The following is a 22,128-nucleotide window of genomic DNA, read 5'->3' on the forward strand; positions in this document are numbered from 1 at the left end:
CCCAACTGAACCCAGGGCCCGAGGTGGGTGCGGCAGCGGCCGCGGTGTATGACACCTCCCCCCCCCCTCTCCACCAAGACCCTTCCCCAACCCCTGCCGAAACGGCTCACTTGAGTGCATCCGACATGGCCCAGCTATTCACCATGCTGGCACAAATGAATGCGGAAATAAAAAGCATGAACGAAAAGATCGATGCGAGTACACAGCAATTGAAGGAAGAAACGAAAAAGCTGCGGGGTGAGACGCAGAACATGGGCCGATGCCAGCAGGCGGGCATGAAGGCCGTGACAAAGGAAATAATAATAGTTGAGACAAGGGAGGTAAAGGGTGAAGAGGTGACAGAGTTGGCAGAGACACGGGAGACAGAAAAAATAGAGGAGAGACTGCACGATGAAGACGGGGTAAGTGACGCACACACACACACACACAGAGGTAGTGGAGGATAATGGGGGTGAGCTGGCGGACTGGGTAGAGACCCAGTGCGAGCACCTGGATGGCCTCCTCCAGGAACGAGGGGAGGGAGTATGCCCCCTTGAGGCGAGTCACGACCAGGTGAGTTCGGTCGTGCTTTGCGAGGTTGAGAGGAGGAGTGCTGTGGACAGGTGCACGAAGAGCTTGGGGGGTATAGAGGCCCCGGAGACCCTTGTGGGGACACGAATCCCCAGTGTGGTTGTCCCTGTGTGTGTGGTGCAAGGCGTGGGTGCGTCCCCGTATGTGGAAGCGACCCCGTGTGTGAGTGGTGTGGTGGCGATGGTGCTGGAGTGCGTGCTTCCCAGCACGCCGTGTTTGGATGAGGCACCGTGTGTGGATGAGGAACCGTGTGTGGAAGAGGCCGTGTGTGTGAGTGAAACGGCCAGTATGAGTGAGGAACCGCGGGTGAGTGCCCCCGCGTGTGTGGATGAGGAACCGCGGTTAAGTGCCCCCGCGTGTATGAGTGAGGCCGTGTGTGTGGATGAAACGGCCAGTGTGGATGAGGCACGGAGTGTGAGTGAGGCACCGCGGGTTAGTTCCCCCGCGTGTGTGGGTGAGGCACCGTGTGTGGAAGAGACCGCGTGTGTGAGTGTCGCCGTGTGTATGGATGAGGCACCGTGGGTGAGTTCCCCCGTGTGTGTGAGTGAGGCACGAGTGAATGGAGCACCACGTGTGAGTGGTATGGGTTATGTAAGGGAGACCGTGTGTGTGAGAGAGCGGTATGTGAGGGAGATGTCGGTTGGCATGCGGGAGCACGCAGCCGCGTCTCCCGGTGTGAGTTTAATGGTGTGGACTGTGTGCGTCGTAACACGCAGGTATGCGTGTGTGGAATGGAGACGGAGACGGCGACATGGGAGAAAAGAAAGCCGAGTAGCGGCTGTAGTTGTTTCGGGGACCGTGCCGGGTTCACCCAGCAGTGAGCACGCGGTTCGTGCTGTGCAACGCACGAGACCGCCACGTGCTCGCTTGCGAGAGTGAAGTCCCGGTCCGGAAACGCACGCGGTGGATTTGCCGATCCCGCGGACGGACAAAGTTTAGGCAGGTAAATGGATTTGGACCGGACGGGTTCTCCACGCGATCGTGTGTGTTAAGCTCCAACGGGCAAAGCACATGTGTTCGCGTGGGGAACCCCTCGAGACGTGGGGCTTGTGTTTTTTTCTGCGCACGGTGACGTCATGGCTGCACGTGGGGTTGGAATCCGGCAGGAGGGGTATCTCTGCCGGATGGCACCGTCCAAGGAGGGACGAGGAACACGTGCAGCTGCATGACGTCACGGGCAGGTGCAAAGTGCGCGAGCTCTGAGTTGCCGCGCTGGCGCTGCGCATGTAAAGAAAAAAAAAAAAAAAGAACAAGCCTCACTTTCGGGTACACAGGATTCCTGGGCAAGGGGTGAAAGACCCCCTTACTGGGCACAGGATGGAAACTAGTTAGGGGGAAGGGTTAGCTTAGTTAGACCGACTTCATGGGGCAGGGGTAAGTCCTCATGGAGTCTGTGGAATGGATTAGTTAGAGGGATTGTAGCCAGATTTAGGTTGGGAAATAAAATGATTTATTTGGAGACAGTGACAGACTTGTAGATGTGTAGAGGGGACGTAGTTTAGCTACGTAGTGTTAAAAGGAACGTGCTGTAGTTTAAGGGACGACGTGGGAGCACGAGTTAGTTAGGGGGTGCAGTTAGAAGGATGGCAGAGTTCAGCGGTGTGTGTGTTGAAGAGTTGGTGAGTTATGAGGTGAAGACATGATGAGTGAGTGAGGCCAGCGGGTCTGTGTGAATGGAGCGAATGGGGAATGCATGGTGCGATGAGTGATTGGGGGGAGGAGTGACTCCCGCCCAAGGGACCCCCGGGGTCAGTGTAGAGTGAGTTAGCTGGGTTAGTTAAATTGAAAAATGGAGGTCGTTTTGTTGTTGGTGGGAGTGTAGGCTCGAAACCCATTTGGAGGGGTGCAGGAGCCCTGTTGACGGGCTTGGGAGCGTGGCTGCGAAAGGTGAGTATCGCTGAGTGGGTACCCCGGGCACCAGGCTAGTCGGCCGCGGTAGGAAATGGGCCCATGGGGGGCCGGGATAGAGTAGTGGGCACGGGTGCGCCTGCTTGGTGCGGGGGCCCGGGGCGCCATTAGCCGCGTGGGCAGTGTTGTGGGCACGGGTGACCCTCGGAAAGGGGCCCGGGAGGCCGGCCTGCCACGTGTGCGTTTCAGGGGAGGTGCCATGGGGGGCACTCCCCGGTCTTAGGGAGCTGGTAGGCTCGGAGGCAGTGTAGTGCCCGGGGGTGCCATAGCGGGAGATTCGGCAGAGGGTCGTGCCTGCCAAAGGGAGCCACGTGTCCCAGCCAGGAGACCGTGTGAGGGCACGGAGAGAAAATTGGGGGGCGAGGCCCGAAATTGTAAGGACACCAACACAGGCGACGGGAATCTGGGTTGTTAGAACCAATAGTTTAAGCGAGAGGCGCTTGTTGAAAGCCCCGGGGTAGTTTAACAGTTAAATGGTTAGGGTAGATTAGGAGATGTACCCCTCCGCACCATCCATCCCCTCGCTGTCGTTGTGGGCCGCTGGACCCACTTGGTGTTAAGATCGCCGAACTCTGGGGAGGCCATTCTGAGGCTTCGTTGGGCCTCGACACAGGACGTTAGCTCTCCCTTGTTCCCCTCTGGGAAGGGAACGTAGGGGTTGGGAGTAGGCTAGGTGACAGAATAGGTTAGCCGAACAAAGACGATAAAGGGGGTTAGGGGACGATTTATAGAGGGGAAGTAAAAATAAAAACAACAAAAAAATAAGTTGGGGCTAAATTGGGGTTTGACAAATTAAGGGAGTGGGTATGTACAGTGACAGGCAAAGGCGATAGGTTGGGAGGGAGACAGGTAGGTAGGTCCGAGCCCGCCTACCAAGTGGCCAGCACCACCGCACTCCCTCCACCAACCTCCACGGAACGGCAAAGGCTGGCCAACTTCATCTGCAGCTGCTGTGCTGCAAGGCCTGTGCCGGCTGGATCGTCTGCAGCTGTGTGCTGCAAGGCCTGTGCCGGCCAGTTCATCTGCTGGCTGTTTTTCTTCGAGGCCTGTGCCGGCCTGGTTCTGCGGGCTGAGTTTGCCTGCAGCGGCCTTCTTCTGCGGGCTGTGTTTGCCTGCTGCCTTTGCCATGCCATGCCCACTGCCCCTGTTCACCAGCCCCCGTTCAATTTTTGCTTTGCCCCCCCTGTTCATTTCCATGTGCGCCAGGATCAAGGCAACAGTTTGCAAGCTGCAAGAACTGCCCTGTTGGCAGCTACAACACGGGCCTGCAGTGGCGGCCCGTGCACCGTGTTTGTGTCCATGCATCCATTCGTTGTGCTCATTGCGTGTGCCACTTGAGCTGGCACGGAGACTACGTTTGTGCGGCCCATGCACCGTTGTGGTTCACTGCGTTCAGTTCAAAAGGGAAGGCCTTGGACTGCGTGTGAGCAGCCAGCCACGTTCCCTGTCACCTGCATTGTTTGAGCCAGAGACTGCATGTGGGCAGCCTGGCTCCCTGCTAACTGCTTTTCTTTGCAGAGTTCAATGATCCTGGGCCATGGTTTAGTGTAAAATTTGTAAGTTAAGGTTAAGATGTACTGTAAATATGAGTGCGCCCCCGGCATGTTTGTCTTAGCGCCGGCAATTTTATTTAAGTCGTCCGTGTGAGTGAGTTTGTTTAGATAGTTACGCAGCCCTCAGGTTATTTATTTTGGGGACACAAATGGTGTGGAGGGGAGTGGTGGAGAGATGGGGGGAGTGGTGGAGAGAGGGGGGAGTGGTGGAGAGAGGGGTGTGGTGGAGAGAAGGGGAGTGGTGGAGAGAGGGGGTGTGGTGGAGAGAGGGGGAGTGATGGAGAGTTGGGGGAGTGGTGGAGAGAGGGGGTGGTGGAGAGAGGGGGAGAGTGGTGGAGAGAGGGGAGTGGTGGAGAGAGGGGGGTAGTGGTGGAGAGAGGGGGAGTGGTGGAGAGAGGGGTGTGGTGGAGAGAAGGGGGAGTGGTGGAGAGAGGGGGGTGTGGTGGAGAGAGGGGGTGTGGTGGAGAGAGGGCGTGATGGAGAGAGGGGGAGAGTGGTGGAGAGAGGGGTGGAGTGGTGGAGAGAGGGGGTAGTGGTGGAGAGAGGGGGAGTGGTGGAGAGAGGGGTGTGGTGGAGAGAGGGGGTGTGGTGGAGAGAGGGGGTGTGGTGGAGAGAGGGGAGCGTGATGGAGAGAGGGGGAGTGGTGGAGAGAGGGGGTGGTGGAGAGAGGGGGAGAGTGGTGGAGAGAGGGGGAGTGGTGGAGTGAGGGGGAGTGGGGAAGAGAGGCGGGGAGTGGGGGAGAGAGGGGTGTAGTGGAGAGAGGGGTGAGTGGTGCAGCGAGGAGGGAGTGGTGGAGAGAGGGGGGAGTGGTGGAGAGATGAGGGAGTGGTGGAGAGAGGGGAGTGGTGGAGAGAGGGGTGAGTGGTGCAGCGAGGGGGAGTGGTGGAGCGAGGGGGAGTGGTGGAGAGATGGGGGGAGTGGTGGAGAGAGGGGTGTGGTGGAGAGAAGGGGAGTGGTGGAGAGAGGGGGTGTGGTGGAGAGAGGGGGAGTGATGGAGAGAGGGAGGAGTGGTGGAGTGAGGGGGGAGTGGGGGAGAGAGGCGGGGAGTGATGGAGAGAGGGGGAGTGGTGGTGAGAGGGAGTGGTGGAGAGAGGGGGGCGTGATGGAGAGAGGGGGGAGTGGTGGAGAGAGGGGGTGGTGGAGAGAAGGGGAGTGGTGGAGAGAGGGGGAGTGGGGAAGAGAGGCGGGGAGTGGGGGAGAGAGGGGTGTAGTGGAGAGAGGGGTGAGTGGTGCAGCGAGGAGGGAGTGGTGCAGAGAGGAGGGAGTGGTGGAGAGAGGGGTGTGGTGGAGAGAAGGGGGAGTGGTGGAGAGAGGGGTGTGGTGGAGAGAGGGAGTGATGGAGAGAGGGAGGAGTGGTGGAGTGAGGGGGAGTGGGGAGAGAGGGGGTGTGGTGGAGAGAGAAGGGGGAGTGGTGGAGAGAGGGGGTGTGGTGGAGAGTGGGGGTGTGGTGGAGAGAAGGGGGAGTGGTGGAGAGAGGGGGAGTGGTGGAGTGAGGGGAGTGGGGAAGAGAGGCGGGGAGTGGGGGAGAGAGGGTGTAGTGGAGAGAGGGGTGAGTGGTGCAGCGAGGAGGGAGTGGTGGAGAGAGGAGGGAGTGGTGGAGAGATGGGGGGAGTGGTGGAGAGATGGGGGAGTGGTGGAGAGAGGGGAGTGGTGGAGAGAGGGGTGTGGTGGAGAGAAGGGGGAGTGGTGGAGAGAGGGGGTGTGGTGGAGAGAGGGGGAGTGATGGAGAGTTGGGGGAGTGGTGGAGAGAGGGGGTGTGGTGGAGAGAAGGGGGAGTGGTGGAGAGAGGGGTGTGGTGGAGAGAGGGGGGAGTGATGGAGAGTTGGGGGAGTGGTGGAGAGAGGAGGGGTGGTGGAGAGAGGGGGAGAGTGGTGGAGAGAGGGGAGTGGTGGAGAGAGGGGGTAGTGGTGGAGAGAGGGGTGTGGTGGAGAGAAGGGGAGTGGTGGAGAGAGGGGTGTGTGGTGGAGAGAGGGGGTGTGGTGGAGAGAGGGGGCGTGATGGAGAGAGGGGGGAGTGGTGGAGAGAGGGGGAGTGGTGGAGAGAGGGGGTGTGGTGGAGAGAAGGGGGAGTGGTGGAGAGAGGAGGGTGTGGTGGAGAGAGGGGTGTGGTGGAGAGAGGGGGCGTGATGGAGAGAGGGGGGAGTGGTGGAGAGAGGGGGGTGGTGGAGAGAAGGGGAGTGGTGGAGAGAGGGGAGTGGTGGAGTGAGGGGAGTGGGGAAGAGAGGCGGGGAGTGGGAAGAGAGGGGTGTAGTGGAGAGAGGGGGTGAGTGGTGCAGCGAGGAGGGAGTGGTGGAGAGAGGAGGGAGTGGTGGAGAGAGGGGGTGTGGTGGAGAGAAGGGGGAGTGGTGGAGAGAGGGGGGTGTGGTGGAGAGAGGGGGAGTGATGGAGAGAGGGGAGGAGTGGTGGAGTGAGGGGGAGTGGGGGAGAGAGGCAGGGAGTGGGGGAGAGAGGAGGGAGTGGTGGAGAGATGAGGGAGTGGTGGAGAGAGGGGGAGTGGTGGAGAGAGGGGTGAGTGGTGCAGCGAGGGGAGTGGTGGAGCGAGGGGGAGTGGTGGAGAGATGGGGGGAGTGGTGGAGAGATGGGGGGAGTGGTGGAGAGAGGGAGTGGTGGAGAGAGGGGTGTGGTGGAGAGAAGGGAGTGGTGGAGAGAGGGGGTGTGGTGGAGAGAGGGGGAGTGATGGAGAGTTGGGGGAGTGGTGGAGAGAGGGGGGTGGTGGAGAGAGGGGAGAGTGGTGGAGAGAGGGGGAGTGGTGGAGAGAGGGGGTAGTGGTGGAGAGAGGGAGTGGTGGAGAGAGGGGGTGTGGTGGAGAGAGAAGGGGGAGTGGTGGAGAGAGGGGGTGTGGTGGAGAGAGGGGGTGTGGTGGAGAGAGGGGCGTGATGGAGAGAGGGGGGAGTGGTGGAGAGAGGGGTGGAGTGGTGGAGAGAGGGGGGTAGTGGTGGAGAGAGGGGGAGTGGTGGAGAGAGGGGGTGTGGTGGAGAGAGGGGGTGTGGTGGAGAGAGGGGGTGTGGTGGAGAGAGGGGAGCGTGATGGAGAGAGGGGGGAGTGGTGGAGAGAGGGGGTGGTGGAGAGAGGGGGAGAGTGGTGGAGAGAGGGGAGTGGTGGAGTGAGGGGAGTGGGGAAGAGAGCCGGGGAGTGGGGGAGAGAGGGGTGTAGTGGAGAGAGGGGTGAGTGGTGCAGCGAGGAGGGAGTGGTGGAGAGAGGGGGAGTGGTGGAGAGATGAGGGGAGCGGTGGAGAGAGGGGGGAGTGGTGGAGAGAGGGGTGAGTGGTGCAGCGAGGGGGAGTGGTGGAGCGAGGGGGGAGTGGTGGAGAGATGGGGGGGAGTGGTGGAGAGAGGGGTGTGGTGGAGAGAAGGGGAGTGGTGGAGAGAGGGGGTGTGGTGGAGAGAGGGGGAGTGATGGAGAGAGGGGAGGAGTGGTGGAGTGAGGGGAGTGGGGAGAGAGGCGGGGAGTGATGGAGAGAGGGGGGAGTGGTGGTGAGAGGGGAGTGGTGGAGAGAGGGGTGTGATGGAGAGAGGGGAGTGGTGGAGAGAGGGGGTGGTGGAGAGAAGGGGAGTGGTGGAGAGAGGGGGAGCGGTGGAGTGAGGGGGGAGTGGGGAAGAGAGGCGGGGAGTGGGGGAGAGAGGGGTGTAGTGGAGAGAGGGGTGAGTGGTGCAGCGAGGAGGGAGTGGTGCAGAGAGGAGGGAGTGGTGGAGAGAGGGGGTGTGGTGGAGAGAAGGGGGAGTGGTGGAGAGAGGGGGTGTGGTGGAGAGAGGGGGAGTGATGGAGAGAGGGAGGAGTGGTGGAGTGAGGGGGAGTGGGGGAGAGAGGGGGTGTGGTGGAGAGAAGGGGAGTGGTGGAGAGAGGGGGGTGTGGTGGAGAGTGGGGGGTGTGGTGGAGAGAGGGGGTGGTGGAGAGAAGGGGGAGTGGTGGAGAGAGGGGGAGTGGTGGAGTGAGGGAGGGGGGACGAGCGGCGGGGAGTGGGGAAGAGAGGGGTGTAGTGGAGAGAGGGGTGAGTGGTGCAGCGAGGAGGGAGTGGTGGAGAGAGGAGGGAGTGGGGAAGAGAGGAGGGGAGTGGTGGAGAGATGAGGGGAGTGGTGGAGAGAGGGGTGAGTGGTGGAGAGAGGGGTGAGTGGTGCAGCGAGGGGGAGTGGTGGAGCGAGGGGGGAGTGGTGGAGAGATGGGGGGAGTGGTGGAGAGATGGGGGAGTGGTGGAGAGAGGGGAGTGGTGGAGAGAGGGGTGTGGTGGAGAGAAGGGGGAGTGGTGGAGAGAGGGGGTGTGGTGGAGAGAGGGGGAGTGATGGAGAGTTGGGGGGAGTGGTGGAGAGAGGGGTGGTGGAGAGAGGGGGAGAGTGGTGGAGAGAGGGGAGTGGTGGAGAGAGGGGTAGTGGTGGAGAGAGGGGGTGTGGTGGAGAGAAGGGAGTGGTGGAGAGAGGGGTGTGGTGGAGAGAGGGGGTGTGGTGGAGAGAGGGGCGTGATGGAGAGAGGGGGAGTGGTGGAGAGAGGGGGTAGTGGTGGAGAGAGGGAGTGGTGGAGAGAGGGGGTGTGGTGGAGAGAAGGGGAGTGGTGGAGAGAGGAGGGTGTGGTGGAGAGAGGGGTGTGGTGGAGAGAGGGGCGTGATGGAGAGAGGGGGAGTGGTGGAGAGAGGGGGTGGTGGAGAGAAGGGGGAGTGGTGGAGAGAGGGGGAGTGGTGGAGTGAGGGGAGTGGGGAAGAGAGGCGGGGAGTGGGGAAGAGAGGGGTGTAGTGGAGAGAGGGGTGAGTGGTGCAGCGAGGAGGGAGTGGTGGAGAGAGGAGGGAGTGGTGGAGAGAGGGGGTGTGGTGGAGAGAAGGGGAGTGGTGGAGAGAGGGGGTGTGGTGGAGAGAGGGGAGTGATGGAGAGAGGGGAGGAGTGGTGGAGTGAGGGGAGTGGGGGAGAGAGGCAGGGAGTGGGGGAGAGAGGGGTGTAGTGGAGAGAGGGGTGAGTGGTGCAGTGAGGAGGGAGTGGTGGAGAGAGGGGGAGTGGTGGAGAGATGAGGGGAGTGGTGGAGAGAGGGGGAGTGGTGGAGAGAGGGGTGAGTGGTGCAGCGAGGAGGGAGTGGTGGAGAGAGGAGGGAGTGGGGAAGAGAGGAGGGGAGTGGTGGAGAGATGAGGGGAGTGGTGGAGAGAGGGGTGAGTGGTGCAGCGAGGGGGGAGTGGTGGAGCGGGGGGAAGTGATGGAGAGATGGGGGGAGTGTGGTGGAGAGATGGGGGAGTGGTGGAGAGAGGGGGAGTGGTGGAGAGAGGGGGTGTGGTGGAGAGAAGGGGAGTGGTGGAGAGAGGGGGTGTGGTGGAGAGAGGGGGAGTGATGGAGAGTTGGGGGAGTGGTGGAGAGAGGGGGTGGTGGAGAGAGGGGAGAGTGGTGGAGAGAGGGGGGAGTGGTGGAGAGAGGGGGGTAGTGGTGGAGAGAGGGGAGTGGTGGAGAGAGGGGGTGTGGTGGAGAGAAGGGGGAGTGGTGGAGAGAGGGGGTGTGGTGGAGAGAGGGGGTGTGGTGGAGAGAGGGGGCGTGATGGAGAGAGGGGGAGTGGTGGAGAGAGGGGGTAGTGGTGGAGAGAGGGGGTGTGGTGGAGAGAAGGGGAGTGGTGGAGAGAGGGGGTGTGGTGGAGAGAGGGGGTGTGGTGGAGAGAGGGGACGTGATGGAGAGAGGGGGAGTGGTGGAGAGAGGGGGGTGGTGGAGAGAGGGGGAGAGTGGTGGAGAGAGGGGGAGTGGTGGAGTGAGGGGAGTGGGGAAGAGAGGAGGGGAGTGGTGGAGAGAGGGGTGTAGTGGAGAGAGGGGTGAGTGGTGCAGCGAGGGAGGGAGTGGTGGAGAGAGGGGAGTGGTGGAGAGATGAGGGGAGTGGTGGAGAGAGGGGGGAGTGGTGGAGAGAGGGGTGAGTGGTGCAGCGAGGGGGAGTGGTGGAGCGAGGGGGAGTGGTGGAGAGATGGGGGGAGTGGTGGAGAGAGGGGGTGTGGTGGAGAGGAGGGGAGTGGTGGAGAGAGGGGGTGTGGTGGAGAGAGGGGGAGTGATGGAGAGAGGGAGGAGTGGTGGAGTGAGGGGAGTGGGGGAGAGAGGCGGGGAGTGATGGAGAGAGGGGGAGTGGTGGTGAGAGGGAGTGGTGGAGAGAGGGGCGTGATGGAGAGAGGGGGGAGTGGTGGAGAGAGGGGGTGGTGGAGAGAAGGGGGAGTGGTGGAGAGAGGGGGAGTGGTGGAGTGAGGGGAGTGGGGAAGAGAGGAGGGGAGTGGTGGAGAGAGGGTGTAGTGGAGAGAGGGGTGAGTGAGTGGTGCAGCGAGGAGGGAGTGGTGCAGAGAGGAGGGAGTGGTGGAGAGAGGGGGTGTGGTGGAGAGAAGGGGGAGTGGTGGAGAGAGGGGTGTGGTGGAGAGAGGGGGAGTGATGGAGAGAGGGAGGAGTGGTGGAGTGAGGGGGAGTGGGGGAGAGAGGCAGGGAGTGGGGGAGAGAGGGGTGTAGTGGAGAGAGGGGTGAGTGGTGCAGTGAGGAGGGAGTGGTGGAGAGAGGGGGAGTGGTGGAGAGATGAGGGGAGTGGTGGAGAGGGGGGTGAGTGGTGGAGAGAGGGTGAGTGGTGGAGAGGGGGAGTGGTGGAGCGAGGGGGGAGTGGTGGAGAGATGGGGGGGAGTGGTGGAGAGAGGGGAGTGGTGGAGAGAAGGGGAGTGGTGGAGAGAGGGGGTGTGGTGGAGAGAGGGGGAGTGATGGAGAGAGGGAGTGGTGGAGAGAGGGAGTGGTGGAGAGAGGGGGTGGTGGAGAGAGGGGGTGGTGGAGAGAGGGGGAGAGTGGTGGAGAGAGGGGAGTGGTGGAGAGAGGGGGAGTGGTGGAGAGAGGGGGAGTGGTGGAGAGAGGGGTGTGGTGGAGAGAAGGGGGAGTGGTGGAGAGAGGGGGTGTGGTGGAGAGAGGGGGAGTGATGGAGAGAGGGGAGGAGTGGTGGAGAGGGGAGGAGTGGTGGAGAGAGGGGGGTGGTGGAGAGGGGGGAGTGGTGGAGAGAGGGGGAGTGGTGGAGAGAGGGGGAGTGGTGGAGAGAGGGGAGAGTGGTGGAGAGAGGGAGGAGTGGTGGAGAGAGGGGGAGTGGTGGAGAGAGGGGGAGTTGTAGAGAGAGGGGGAGTGGTAGAGAGGGGGGAGTTGTGGAGAGCGGGGGAGAGAGGGGCGGAGTGGTGAATAGAGGGTGGGAGTGGTGAAGAGAGAGGGGGTGGTGGAGAGAGGAGGGGAGTGGGGGAGAGAGGGGGAGTGGATGGGATTGGGGGAGAGACAGATTGGGGAGGGAGAGTGGAGGAGGGAGGGGAGGTGTTAGAGAGGGGGAATGGTTGACAGAGGAGAGAAGGAGGGGGGAGGGGAGAGAGAAGGGGGATATGGAGGATTTTGGGGGGGGGGGGAGGAAGAAGTTTCCTTCTGTATCCATCCTGTCCACCCCATTTCTCCCGACCCCATTGTTTGTCCAATTCTCCCTCTATTTTGTCCTTCAACTCCACTGTTGCTGTCACCCCCACCCCCACCCCACACTCTCACTACTGCTCCTTTTGTCCTGTTGCGTCCTGTTCTGTTTAGTGTTCGAGCTTTTCCATAAGCCGAGACTCTGTATACAAAAAGTCATAGGTTGACAACCATTGTACAGGCTTGATGGGCCAAATGGTCTCTTTCTGTGTTGAAGTTATCTATTACATATTGTGAACCATGGTGTCTGTGCGTTCGGCTGTCTCCCGTTTACGGCGGCTGCTTCCGGTGCTGCATTTGAAAAGCTCAACATTCGATTTTGAAATGACGGGAGAACAGGCATGAGTAATGGTGATGCCAAATTTTATTTCACAATCAGGATATTTTGCCCTCTTTGAGACAAATCCCATCTCCGCCACCCTGTGTTTCACCACCACTTCGTGGTGGGCCGTGGGCTGTATAAGTTGCTCAGAGCTTTGATTCTGAGCAAAACAAAGAGTGCAACCCAATTGACCTTTTTTAATTCCATGAAATATTATTTAAATTGATTTGTTTGTGCACTGCAACCCAACTATGCTATCCCACTCTGTGGGGTGCTCGGCAAACCGTTGTCACCCTCGCCAAAGGAGAGGGTATTGCATTTGAGTCCGTTTGTTTGTCTGTCTGTTTGTTTGTCTGTCTGAGTGAGTTTGAGTGAGTTTTTTTATGATATCAAAGGTGCCTTCGTTATGACGTCATAATTGCATATTGTATGTTGAATGCCACATCCGATCAGTGAAAATTTTGAGGATAATCTCGGGATAAAATGGTCCAAAGAAAAAAAATTCATGATGTCATCAGTCACGTGATTTGGCAGCCATATTGTTTACAAAAAAAAGAACCTTAAAAAAACTCCTCTGAAGTGGCTGAACAAATCGAGGCGAAACTTTACGTGTATGACTGACTGTCCATGATGAACAAAAGGTTCACACATATCATTGTGGTCACATGGTTTGGCAGCCATATTGGACTTACCCAAAAACCTATAAAAATACACCACTCAAAAGAAGTCCTGGTGAGGGTCTGCAATCTCTGATTGCTCTTTTTCTTGTTCGTAATGAAACCATCTGCTCGTGCCTCAGGTTTAAATTTACAGGCAATTGGTCTGCAGTTGCTCGCTGTACTGTCTGGGCGGAGCCCCGAGTCGCGGTTGGTGGTGGTCACGTGGTTGTGGCTTCATATGTCACGACTCGCCCACTGGGGACTTGTAGCACCAGTAGCGTCAGTAGCAGCCTGTACTCTCATTAGCAGTGTCCTGTAGGTCGTGTGCCTGTAGAGTGCATCGAGTACGTAATAAAGCGGGAGTTATGGGCATCGTAGGCCCACCCTCTCGCTCGAGGAAATAAAGCGGAGTTGTGCTATCCTCCGGCTCGTGTCTGCCTGCTCGCACCTCTGCCACGACATAACACTCGCCTGCTTTGTCTTTCACTTCAAATTAACGCAGAATATCACAATCAGGAATATATGCTCCCGCCGACTGTTGCCCTTTGCTGATGATGTCCTTTCCTCAGAGTTCCATGCCAACATCACCTGAGGCACCATTGTTTGTGAAACATCAGCAAGTTGAGCTGTCCATCAGTGAAGCTCCTGCCAAACGCACACCAACAATCACCACTCTTTCAATCACCGAGGTCTCCTCTTGCAGCCAGAATTATAGGCAACGAGGCCTGTGCAGCATTTTTATACCTGATCCTAAGCATGATGGGTTGTTATTCGCTTCATTAACACATGGGCCACACCTGTGTGGGAGCCGTTGCTTTCAATATACTTGGAGTCCCTCATATACCCAAGTGTTTCCATTTTTTGTCTTCGACTCTGCACACACGCACGCACTTTTTTCTTCTTCTTTAAAGGTCTTCTGGCAAAGCAGTTGTATAGGCTCCACCTTTTAGGCATGGGCTTAGTAGAGCAGAGCTACAGCTCCCTGCTTGCCAGGAGGATTGTACTGCAGCCAATAGAGGGAAGATAATTTAATTACCTCAACCACCGAATGTGAAAGTGGTTATGTTTTCACCCCTTTCTGTCTGTTTGTGTGTTTGTTTGTGTGCAGGATATCTCAAAAAGTTGTGGACGTATTGAGATGAAATTTTGTGGACAGGTTCGATGTGTGACAAGAAGGAACTGTTTATGTTTTGGTGAAAATCCGGATCCGAATCCAACTACCAGAATTTTAAAGGTGATTCTTCACCATTGAGAGATAAGAGAGGAGAAGGAGATTGGGACCACACTATGTGCAGAGCATTAGTGCTGCTTAAGTAGTGTCCTTGGCTATTGGGCACAATCCTGGACGGGTCGCCACTCCGACACAGGATACCAGCAAGCTGGCACTCATTTTGCTGACCTCGGAAGCATGACAGGTTGAGTCAACCACACCTGGTATTAATTCAACAGCCAAAGGGATTTGAACTCAGGGTCCTCAGATTGCAAGCCCACCATCCTAACCATGAAGCCAATACCAGGCATATATATACATATATATATATATATATATATATATATATATATATATATATATATATATATATATATATATACATACATATATACATCAGGGTGGTCCATGATCAATATGAAAAATATAAAGTTGTCTGAATGTTCCCTCCACATGGCTTGTTTTTGTTCACTATGACATACTGATTTGCCTGTGAATTGTTGTGGTCCTCTGATAATGATTAGCGGTCGCTCAAAGATGAGGATTTTTGGCTGATGAGTGAAATTTGCGTAATTTTGAAATGGATTGTTGGTACTCCTGCTTGCCGCCCCCCCCCCTGCCAAACCAGCAGCGTGGTGGTGCTTCCATTACAGCGATGGAAGGGGGTGGCAGCACGAGCGGGAACGGTGAGGGCGGTTGGTTTTAGACTCGTGTGTCGAGAGCAGCCGCACTCTTCAATAATATATTGTGCTGATCATGTGATATTTTGGTCCATCATTTCTTTCAATTTCTTTGGCTTAGGTTGAGTGATGGCGTTGAAGCCAGGACTCCGTTCTTCTTCCGAAAGCTGGCTACTGGGAGCATCGATATCACAGCTTTCTGCCGGAAGATTGCCACGTGGACTGGATGTTCTACGCCTCTGACAATTCCACCATGTTACCGAGAAAAAGACTTGCTGAGAGTTATAGAATCACGTGTTGAGAAGTGATTGAGGTGTGGAATAGAGCGAGATTGCCCATGTAATGTCTGGATGCATGCGTACGTAAGCTGAAAAAGCTCCACAAAAGATATCTAAAACCGAAGAAAAAATCGCAAAAGGGACAACGACACTGGTGAAATGAACAATGATCTATTTCTCTCAGATCTGGAGGAGTTATTCGACGTAGCGACAGCCAATGCATTGTTGGAAATAGTGATCAGTGCCGACCGTGACTTCATGGAGCGTCAGCAAGAGAGTGTGTTCTCTAGTAGCATGGCTGGAGCTGATTTAGTCACCCACTCTAGAGAGGAAAATAAACGAAAAAGAGACGAAAATGAAGACTTAGCTCGGCAACGTTACGCTGAAAGGGAAAGCCGCACGCTGAAGGTAACTGAAAGCGAACCGCTATCATCTACGTCAGGTGAATCTGAATCTGAAAGTCCGGAGGATGAATATATATAGCTATATATTATGAATATATATAACGGCATCAGAAATCCCTGACTGCAGTAAAACAGAAGCTCATTCGGCTACTTCATCCAATCCCAAACCAAAGAACATTTTCTGATCTCCGGATGTTGTAGCAGCGCTGGATCGCGTGAACTTGCCAGATCGCGGGGCTGTGTTCGTGGCCGGAGCTGTCGCCAAGGCCCTCAGTCATGATATCGGCGACATCACCCTATCACGGAGCTCTGTACGACGTTCTCGTATGGAGGGACGTAGAGAAGCAGCTGCTGCCGAGGAAGATGACTTCTCCCTGAAAGGACCTCTTCTTCTCCACTGGGATGGTAAACTCTCACCAGATATTGACGGTTCAAAGAAAAATGTCGACTGTATCACGGTGCTGGTTACTGGTAACGGAGAAGAGAAGCTATTGGGTGTCCCAAAAGCAACCAGTGGAACAGGCGAACAGCAAGCAACTGCTTGCATTGATTGCATTGAAAAAATGGGGAGTCAAAGATAGGGTTCATGGCATTATCTTTGATACTACGAGCAGCAATACCGACCTACATCGAGGCGCTTGCATCAGACTAGAGAACTACATGGAGAGAGAAATCGTGTGGGTTGCATGTAGACACTACATGCATGAAATAGTTCTGTCACACGCCTATGCCTGCACATTCGGTGGAACTTATGGCCCCGACGATCTTCTGTTCAAACGCTTCCAGAAGAAATGGGCAGACTTGGATCATAACCAGTACGACGTGTGTACGGTTTTTGATGAACCAGTACTCGCTGAGCTGCGAGTGGAGATATTGGATTATTTACCGATAGCAATCACCCAACAACAACCGAGGGACGATTACCTGGAATTGCTGAAGATATCTCTCCTATTCCAAGGTGGCGATGCGGATGCTGGATCCTTCAGATTCCAGGCTCCAGGAGCGATGCATCACGCTCGATGGATGGCTTAAGGAATATACGCCATAAAAATTTACTTGTTCTGCCATCAATTCAAACTGACAAAAAAGGAAAGCAAGAATATTCTGGACTTTGCCTTGTTTGTGAGCCTGGTGTACGTAAAGTATTGGAACGAGGCACCCATTGGGGTCCGGGCTCCTTATAACGACATCCAGTTCATGAATGTGCTCAAACGTTACCCGGATCGGAAATTATCGGACAAGACAGTTAAAGCGTTCTCGAACCACCTGCGGTACCTGTCGGAACACTTGGTGGGGTTCGCCTTCTTCGACGATCGCGTGACCTAGGAGACGTAGTCGAAGATGGTCACCAATTTGTCCAGACCAAAAGCTGTCGAGTACCATCGACCAATTCCTCCATCAGACATGATTGCGGGGCCTGAACAAATCCCAGGATTGGTTCCAGAACGAACGATGACCTTCTTCTCCCTGCTGGGTGAAAAAAGCCGTGAAAAGGCCTCCGAATTCCTGAAGGTAGCGCCGAACGAGTGGGAGAGCCATCCCTGCTACACAGAGCTCCAGCAGGCATGTAGGAGGCTGAAAGTCATAAACGACACTGCCGAGCGCGGTATCCGACTCGTCCAGCAGTACAACGAGACACTCACAAAAGACGAGGAACAGAAACAATATCTCCTCAGACTTGTTTCGAACCATTACAAGGCCCTTCCTGAGCCATCAAAGGACCTTTTGATGAACTTGGCCGAGGACAGGATAACGGACAGAGAAATGTGACATGTGTTATGACAGTGTTGTAGTGCAGTGTGCTGCATCTTTTTATGTAACTTGTGAAATAATAAAGTGTTTGAAACAAAAAAATGCAATATTCACGAATGTTTTTTGATGTTTTGGTCAAAAGTTGACTTTCTGAGCGACCCCGTTAGACACCAATCGCCATGAAATTTTGTAGAATAAATCGATCGTGGTAGTGGACAAAATCAAGCCTTTTGGACATGGGAAATTCGGAAAAAAATATTTGTGGACCACCCTAATATATATATATATATATATATATATATATATATATATGTATGTATATATATATATATATATATATATATATATATATATATATATATATATATATATATATATATATATATATATATATATATATATATATATATATATATATATATATATATATATATATATATATATATATATATATATATATACATATATATATATACATATATATCCATACATATATACATATATACATACATACATAATGTTGCGGAAATGGCCCTGAGCGTCTTATTAAATATAGGATTAGCCCAGATCCCCCATTAAATGCATGTTTAGCCAGGTTGTTCGGTAATTGGATGTTACATGTATAGCAGGCTGTTCATTGTTCACACAGTGGTGGTGTGCCGAGAGGTGGTTTTCTTCTTCTTCCTTCACCTCTCCGAACGAGTCCCCGCCCAGCGCTCTGAGAGTGGCAGTCGGCTTCGAGGAGAGCGAGTGCCGGAAAGGCAGGGGTGGATCTGCCTGAGCGTCGAGTCGGGCGATCGGCAGTAGGAGGAACTGCATGAGGGTTTTTGCGATCGGCTCATAAAATGGCCACCCCGAAAGGCAGGAGGAACTGTATGAGGTCAGTTTGCCTTCTGCTGGAGAGAAACGATGAGTGGGAGTCGCGATCGGCTGTGTAAGGGACGGATGTGTCTGTCTGCAATCTGCTTCGTGAGAGAGGCAAGAGGCTGCTAGAGTCGAGTCTGCGATCTGCTTTGTGAAAGAGGCAGGAGGTACTGCATGAGGGAAGTCGGCGATCGACTTTTATGAGGAGGTCCTCGACAGGTTGATCCGGAGTCCATTGACGGAGCCTCTGACTATCTTTGCTCCCGGCACGGCTCGACACGTTTGTCGATCTGCCTGCGGAGCCCAACACCCCAATTTGGCCTGATCTGGTGAGCAGGCCAGGCCTGGATTCGTATGCTGGACCTTGTGAAAGCCAGCTGGAGCACACCGTGGACCTTCCGCTCTTGTGCCGTCGATCTTACGGGCGCTGAACGCGCTGAGGCTGCGTGCATGGGCGGTGCAACAAAAGGACGCCGCCATTTTGCCACGCTGCGTGTTTGAGCTTGGGGGCTCAAATCCGTTGACATTGGCTTGTCACGAGCCGCATTCGTGCCTTTGACACTTTTCCTCTCGTCCATGAGGCATCACCAAGTACTCTGTGTCTTGTCTGCATGTTGTCTAAGGTTTATCTCGCTAGGGTTCCCTTCGGAACCCGTAATCCGTAGCTCCCTAGTTTAGAGCGGGCAGATTATAGATTGATTATAACATTGTCGTGAATGTTTTGCTTGTGTTGTGTTCCCCGATGTGTCCCCAATAAATCTGGCTGAGTTATACGAGATTTGCCGCCTTGAATTTATTCGTGCCGTGCAGAGGAATAATCCGCCTGATTTGGATATAAAACCCAAACGGGCTACGGACTGGTGGACTCCGCTCGGTCTCTGACAAATCCAGTCTGTAGCCGGGGTCTATTTCCCCAGCTGGCAAGGCACAAGTGTATTTTGGTATCGTGATCTGAGTCGCGTAACCCGAGACCTATGCCGAGCCAGCCGGCGTTATAACCACGGAGATGGCGGTGCTGTTAAGTGACACTGAATCTTCAACATTTGGCTGTCAAGAGTAGGGTGCGAATCCCGCCACCGCTAAATCCTTAACAATATATATATATATATATATATATATATATATATATACAGTATATATACAGTATATATACATATATATACATATACATTGTTGTAGAATTCCTGCCCGTCGGCGTGCGAGCTACTGCGTCTCGCCAATAGCGGTCGCTTCGCCCACCGAACGGACAATCCAGTCGTGACTTTCTGGAACAACGCCAAAAACCAGTCACGGGTGGGTTTTTAATCCCACCACAACCTTGTCCGCACTCCACCCACGCTGCAGGGTCCGATTGCCAAATCTTCGATTTACCTAATTATTCGCGCAGGGAGGTTACCGAGAGATTGTACTTCAACGGGACCGCTTGGAAACGAGCCGCTTAAGCAGCTCGCTTCCTTTTGGGATAACCGAGCATGGTATTATCGCACAGTCCCGTTGGACCCGATCACTTTACCGGCTATTTAAAAACCAACTATATTCCGAGTGCAAGATGGGGCAGATCAATGAGGGAATGGACGCAACGAACAGGTTTACATTCACACAAGGACATTTATTATAATAAAGCACTATGCAATTAAACAAGGCAAAACACATATGCAATTATACAAGCAACAAAAGCACGACAAAAGAAATACAACAGTCTACTTATTATGTCCAGTCACTTGCACTTAACAGCAGTTCCTACTTATTAGACGGGCCCACGGACACATGTACGCACACACACACCCAAGAAATGGTGGCAGAGGCCTTTAATAACGAGCTCCAGCTCGGAGGACAGGTGAGCTGAAACCCAGAGCCTATCTCGAACCTCTCCACCTCGTGTGGTCTTCAAGTTGTTCGGACCCGGGCTCCAGCGAGAGCGAGCTGGATCCAATCGCCGAGCCGCGAATCCTCCCGCGCTTCTCAACACGTGCTGGTGAGACGAGGCGCCGATCCTTCCCGTCGATGCGTCGCTTCCCCGAGGAACCACCTCCACGAAGAGGTCGATGAGTCGCACCAAGCCGGGAACCGAAATGGAGAACAAAGAGCTCCACGAACCAAGAAGAAGAAGCCACCACTCGCAGCTCGAGCCGAGCGACTGGCTTAACTTCCTTCCAAACAGGGCAGCTTGAAGCAAAAAGCTCTCCCGAGCCAAGCAGAAGCCGAAGCTCACGAAACCGTCAAAGCAAAAAGCCTCCAAAAAACCTCCTCCCGAGCCAGGCCTCAGTCGAAGCTCACTGAGCCAGCCGAAGCAAAAATTTTCCGCAGGCCTCAACCCTAACGCAAGCCAAGCAGGACCCGACGGTCTGCTGAACGACTCCCCTCAACTCCCTTCTCCAACTCTGCCCACAAACAAAAGAAAAGATCTCCTCTTATCCTTCTCCCGCCCTTCCCCCCGTTCCCGGCGTGACTCATGACTCATGCCCTTGTGCTCCATCCCCCGCTCAGCCACGGGTGGGAGGGAGTTGTTGACATCATGAGTCGCGGGACGGCCGGGGTTCTTCTTGCTCTTCGCAGAAGAGGGGGAGGGATGTCTCCATTATTCGTTCCCTAACTATTAAATTGATCCGCAGCGCATCTAATCGATTTCTGAACATTTAAACAATGAAAGGTGAGCTATCTAGGGAACAAGCACTTATCGACATAGCTGACTAAAGGAACCTGTATGTTGTGTGCAATCGAATTCCAAATTCGTAACAATATATACATATAGATGTATATACGTGTATATTTACACAGTATACATATATATATATATATATATATATATATATATATATATACATATACATATATATACACATGATGGTCTTTGTGATGCTGGACTTTTCCACTGACGACTCTGCTGTTTGGTTTTGGGATCGTATTCAAATATCCACGCTTCATCGCTAGTAATGACTCTCCCAAGCAGGTCTGGATCGTCCTCGGGGCGCTCGATAATGTCTTGACAGACAGTGACTCTTTGCTGTTTCTGGTCCTTTCTGGTTTCTGGTCCTTTGTGGACAACTGCTTGGGAACCATCTTTGCGCACACCTTGCGCATTTCGAGATTTTCTGTGATGATGCTCCAGACAGTGTCCTTTTTGATGGAAAGTTCCTCAGCAATCATCTGCACCATGAGTCGACGATCTGCGCGCAACATCTGCTTCACATGCTCGATGTTGTCCGCCATTCTGCTCGTTGAAGGACTTGCAGACCGTGGATCATCTTCAACCTCCATCCATGAATCTCTTGTGCCATTCAAATGTACGTATATGTGACATTGTTTCTTCCCCGTAGACTTGCTGCAGCATCGCGAAGGATTCGGAAGGTGTTTTGCCAAGTAAGGTGTTTTGCTAAGCTTTTGCCAGAAACTTCAGATCGGCTCTCTGCTCACGATTCATTGCACGACGACTCAGACGAGACAACGTGTAAAGCACGACCTGTAAAAAAAATCATACAATGACGCAGTCAACCATCACCAATCATATATATTGCTGGAATGTTGCGAAAGACTGACTCAACCCGTTCATTCAAGTTGTGTAAGTAGAACACACAGCTGGCTTCGTCCCGTTACTTTTTAGACGGACCTCGAATATCTCAAAAAGATGCAGACGAATTCGGACGAAACTTGGTGTACACATTGGGTGTGTGGTAAGGATGTAGAGTTTGGATTTTGGTGAAGATCTGAATCCGAATCGGGATACCAGAATTATTTAATTTTTCAAGTGATTCTTCACCATTGAGAGATTGGACCAAAAACAATAAAAAGAATGACATTTCAAAAATGTAATGAGCCCGATATGTTCGCATGGATCAGGCATTACGTGGCGGAGGTATGTGCTCTACCGAGTGCCCTTTTAGTTCTCAATTTTATAGACCAGTCCACTCTGGAAAGGGAACATCTACTGACACGTGTGTTTGGGCTTGTTGGCCCTAGTCTCTGTGGAGAAGAAGCTCCTTCCCAGAGCTCCCGGGAGCTTCTTCTCCACACAGACTAGGGCCAACAAGCTCAAAACACATGTCTGTGGGAAGGGGAGATGGGAGGGGGCAACAGCACAGAATACCCATGGTTCTATTTCCAAATTCAGGCCGACACATAAACAGCACAGAATACCCGTGGTTCTATTTACAAACTCATGTGTACAGTGCAAGGACATAGCCACCTGAGTTCTGCAGTCGTCCAAAGCTCCCAGAGAGTTCTGCTCCATCTGGTGACACATGTTCCAGAATCGCTTTGCCATCGCGCTGTAATTGCAAAGCAGATCAAAAAGCAAAAAAAAATCAAAATCAAGCTCCTTTGAGGGTGAGGGGGTTAGCAATATAAAATATAAAAGAAGCAAACAAACAAACCAAAAACATGAAAACATGGTTTTTCAAAAGAAGATGTCACCAACAAATGCAAATTCTAACATCACCAGGTTTGAATTTACATTTTCTCATGTTAATCTCCTTTTCAATCAAATTTTATCAATTATTTTGATGGTTTTGCATAGTTTGAAA

The 22,128-nt window shown here is 54.2% G+C and overlaps 1 protein-coding gene across 2 annotated transcripts in view; it reads right to left on the bottom strand.

The window, feature by feature from the left end:
- The window catches only part of RENBP (renin binding protein), a 265,373-nt gene that overhangs the window by 57,640 nt on the left and 185,605 nt on the right, over positions 1-22,128 (bottom strand). The window contains exon 6 of one of the 2 annotated variants that reach the window (XM_085850749.1): positions 21,792-21,873. In XM_085850749.1, coding sequence (XP_085706875.1) covers positions 21,792-21,873 — 82 coding nt within the window. Of the gene's footprint in view, positions 1-21,790; positions 21,874-22,128 lie in introns of those variants that run through there. The other variant, XR_015050469.1, reaches the window with a different exon arrangement.

Source organism: Eptatretus burgeri, chromosome 13, assembly GCF_056783735.1.
Source record: "Eptatretus burgeri isolate ZD-2024b chromosome 13, Ebu_testis_v1, whole genome shotgun sequence".
In the NCBI taxonomy this organism is placed as follows: domain Eukaryota; kingdom Metazoa; phylum Chordata; class Myxini; order Myxiniformes; family Myxinidae; genus Eptatretus; species Eptatretus burgeri.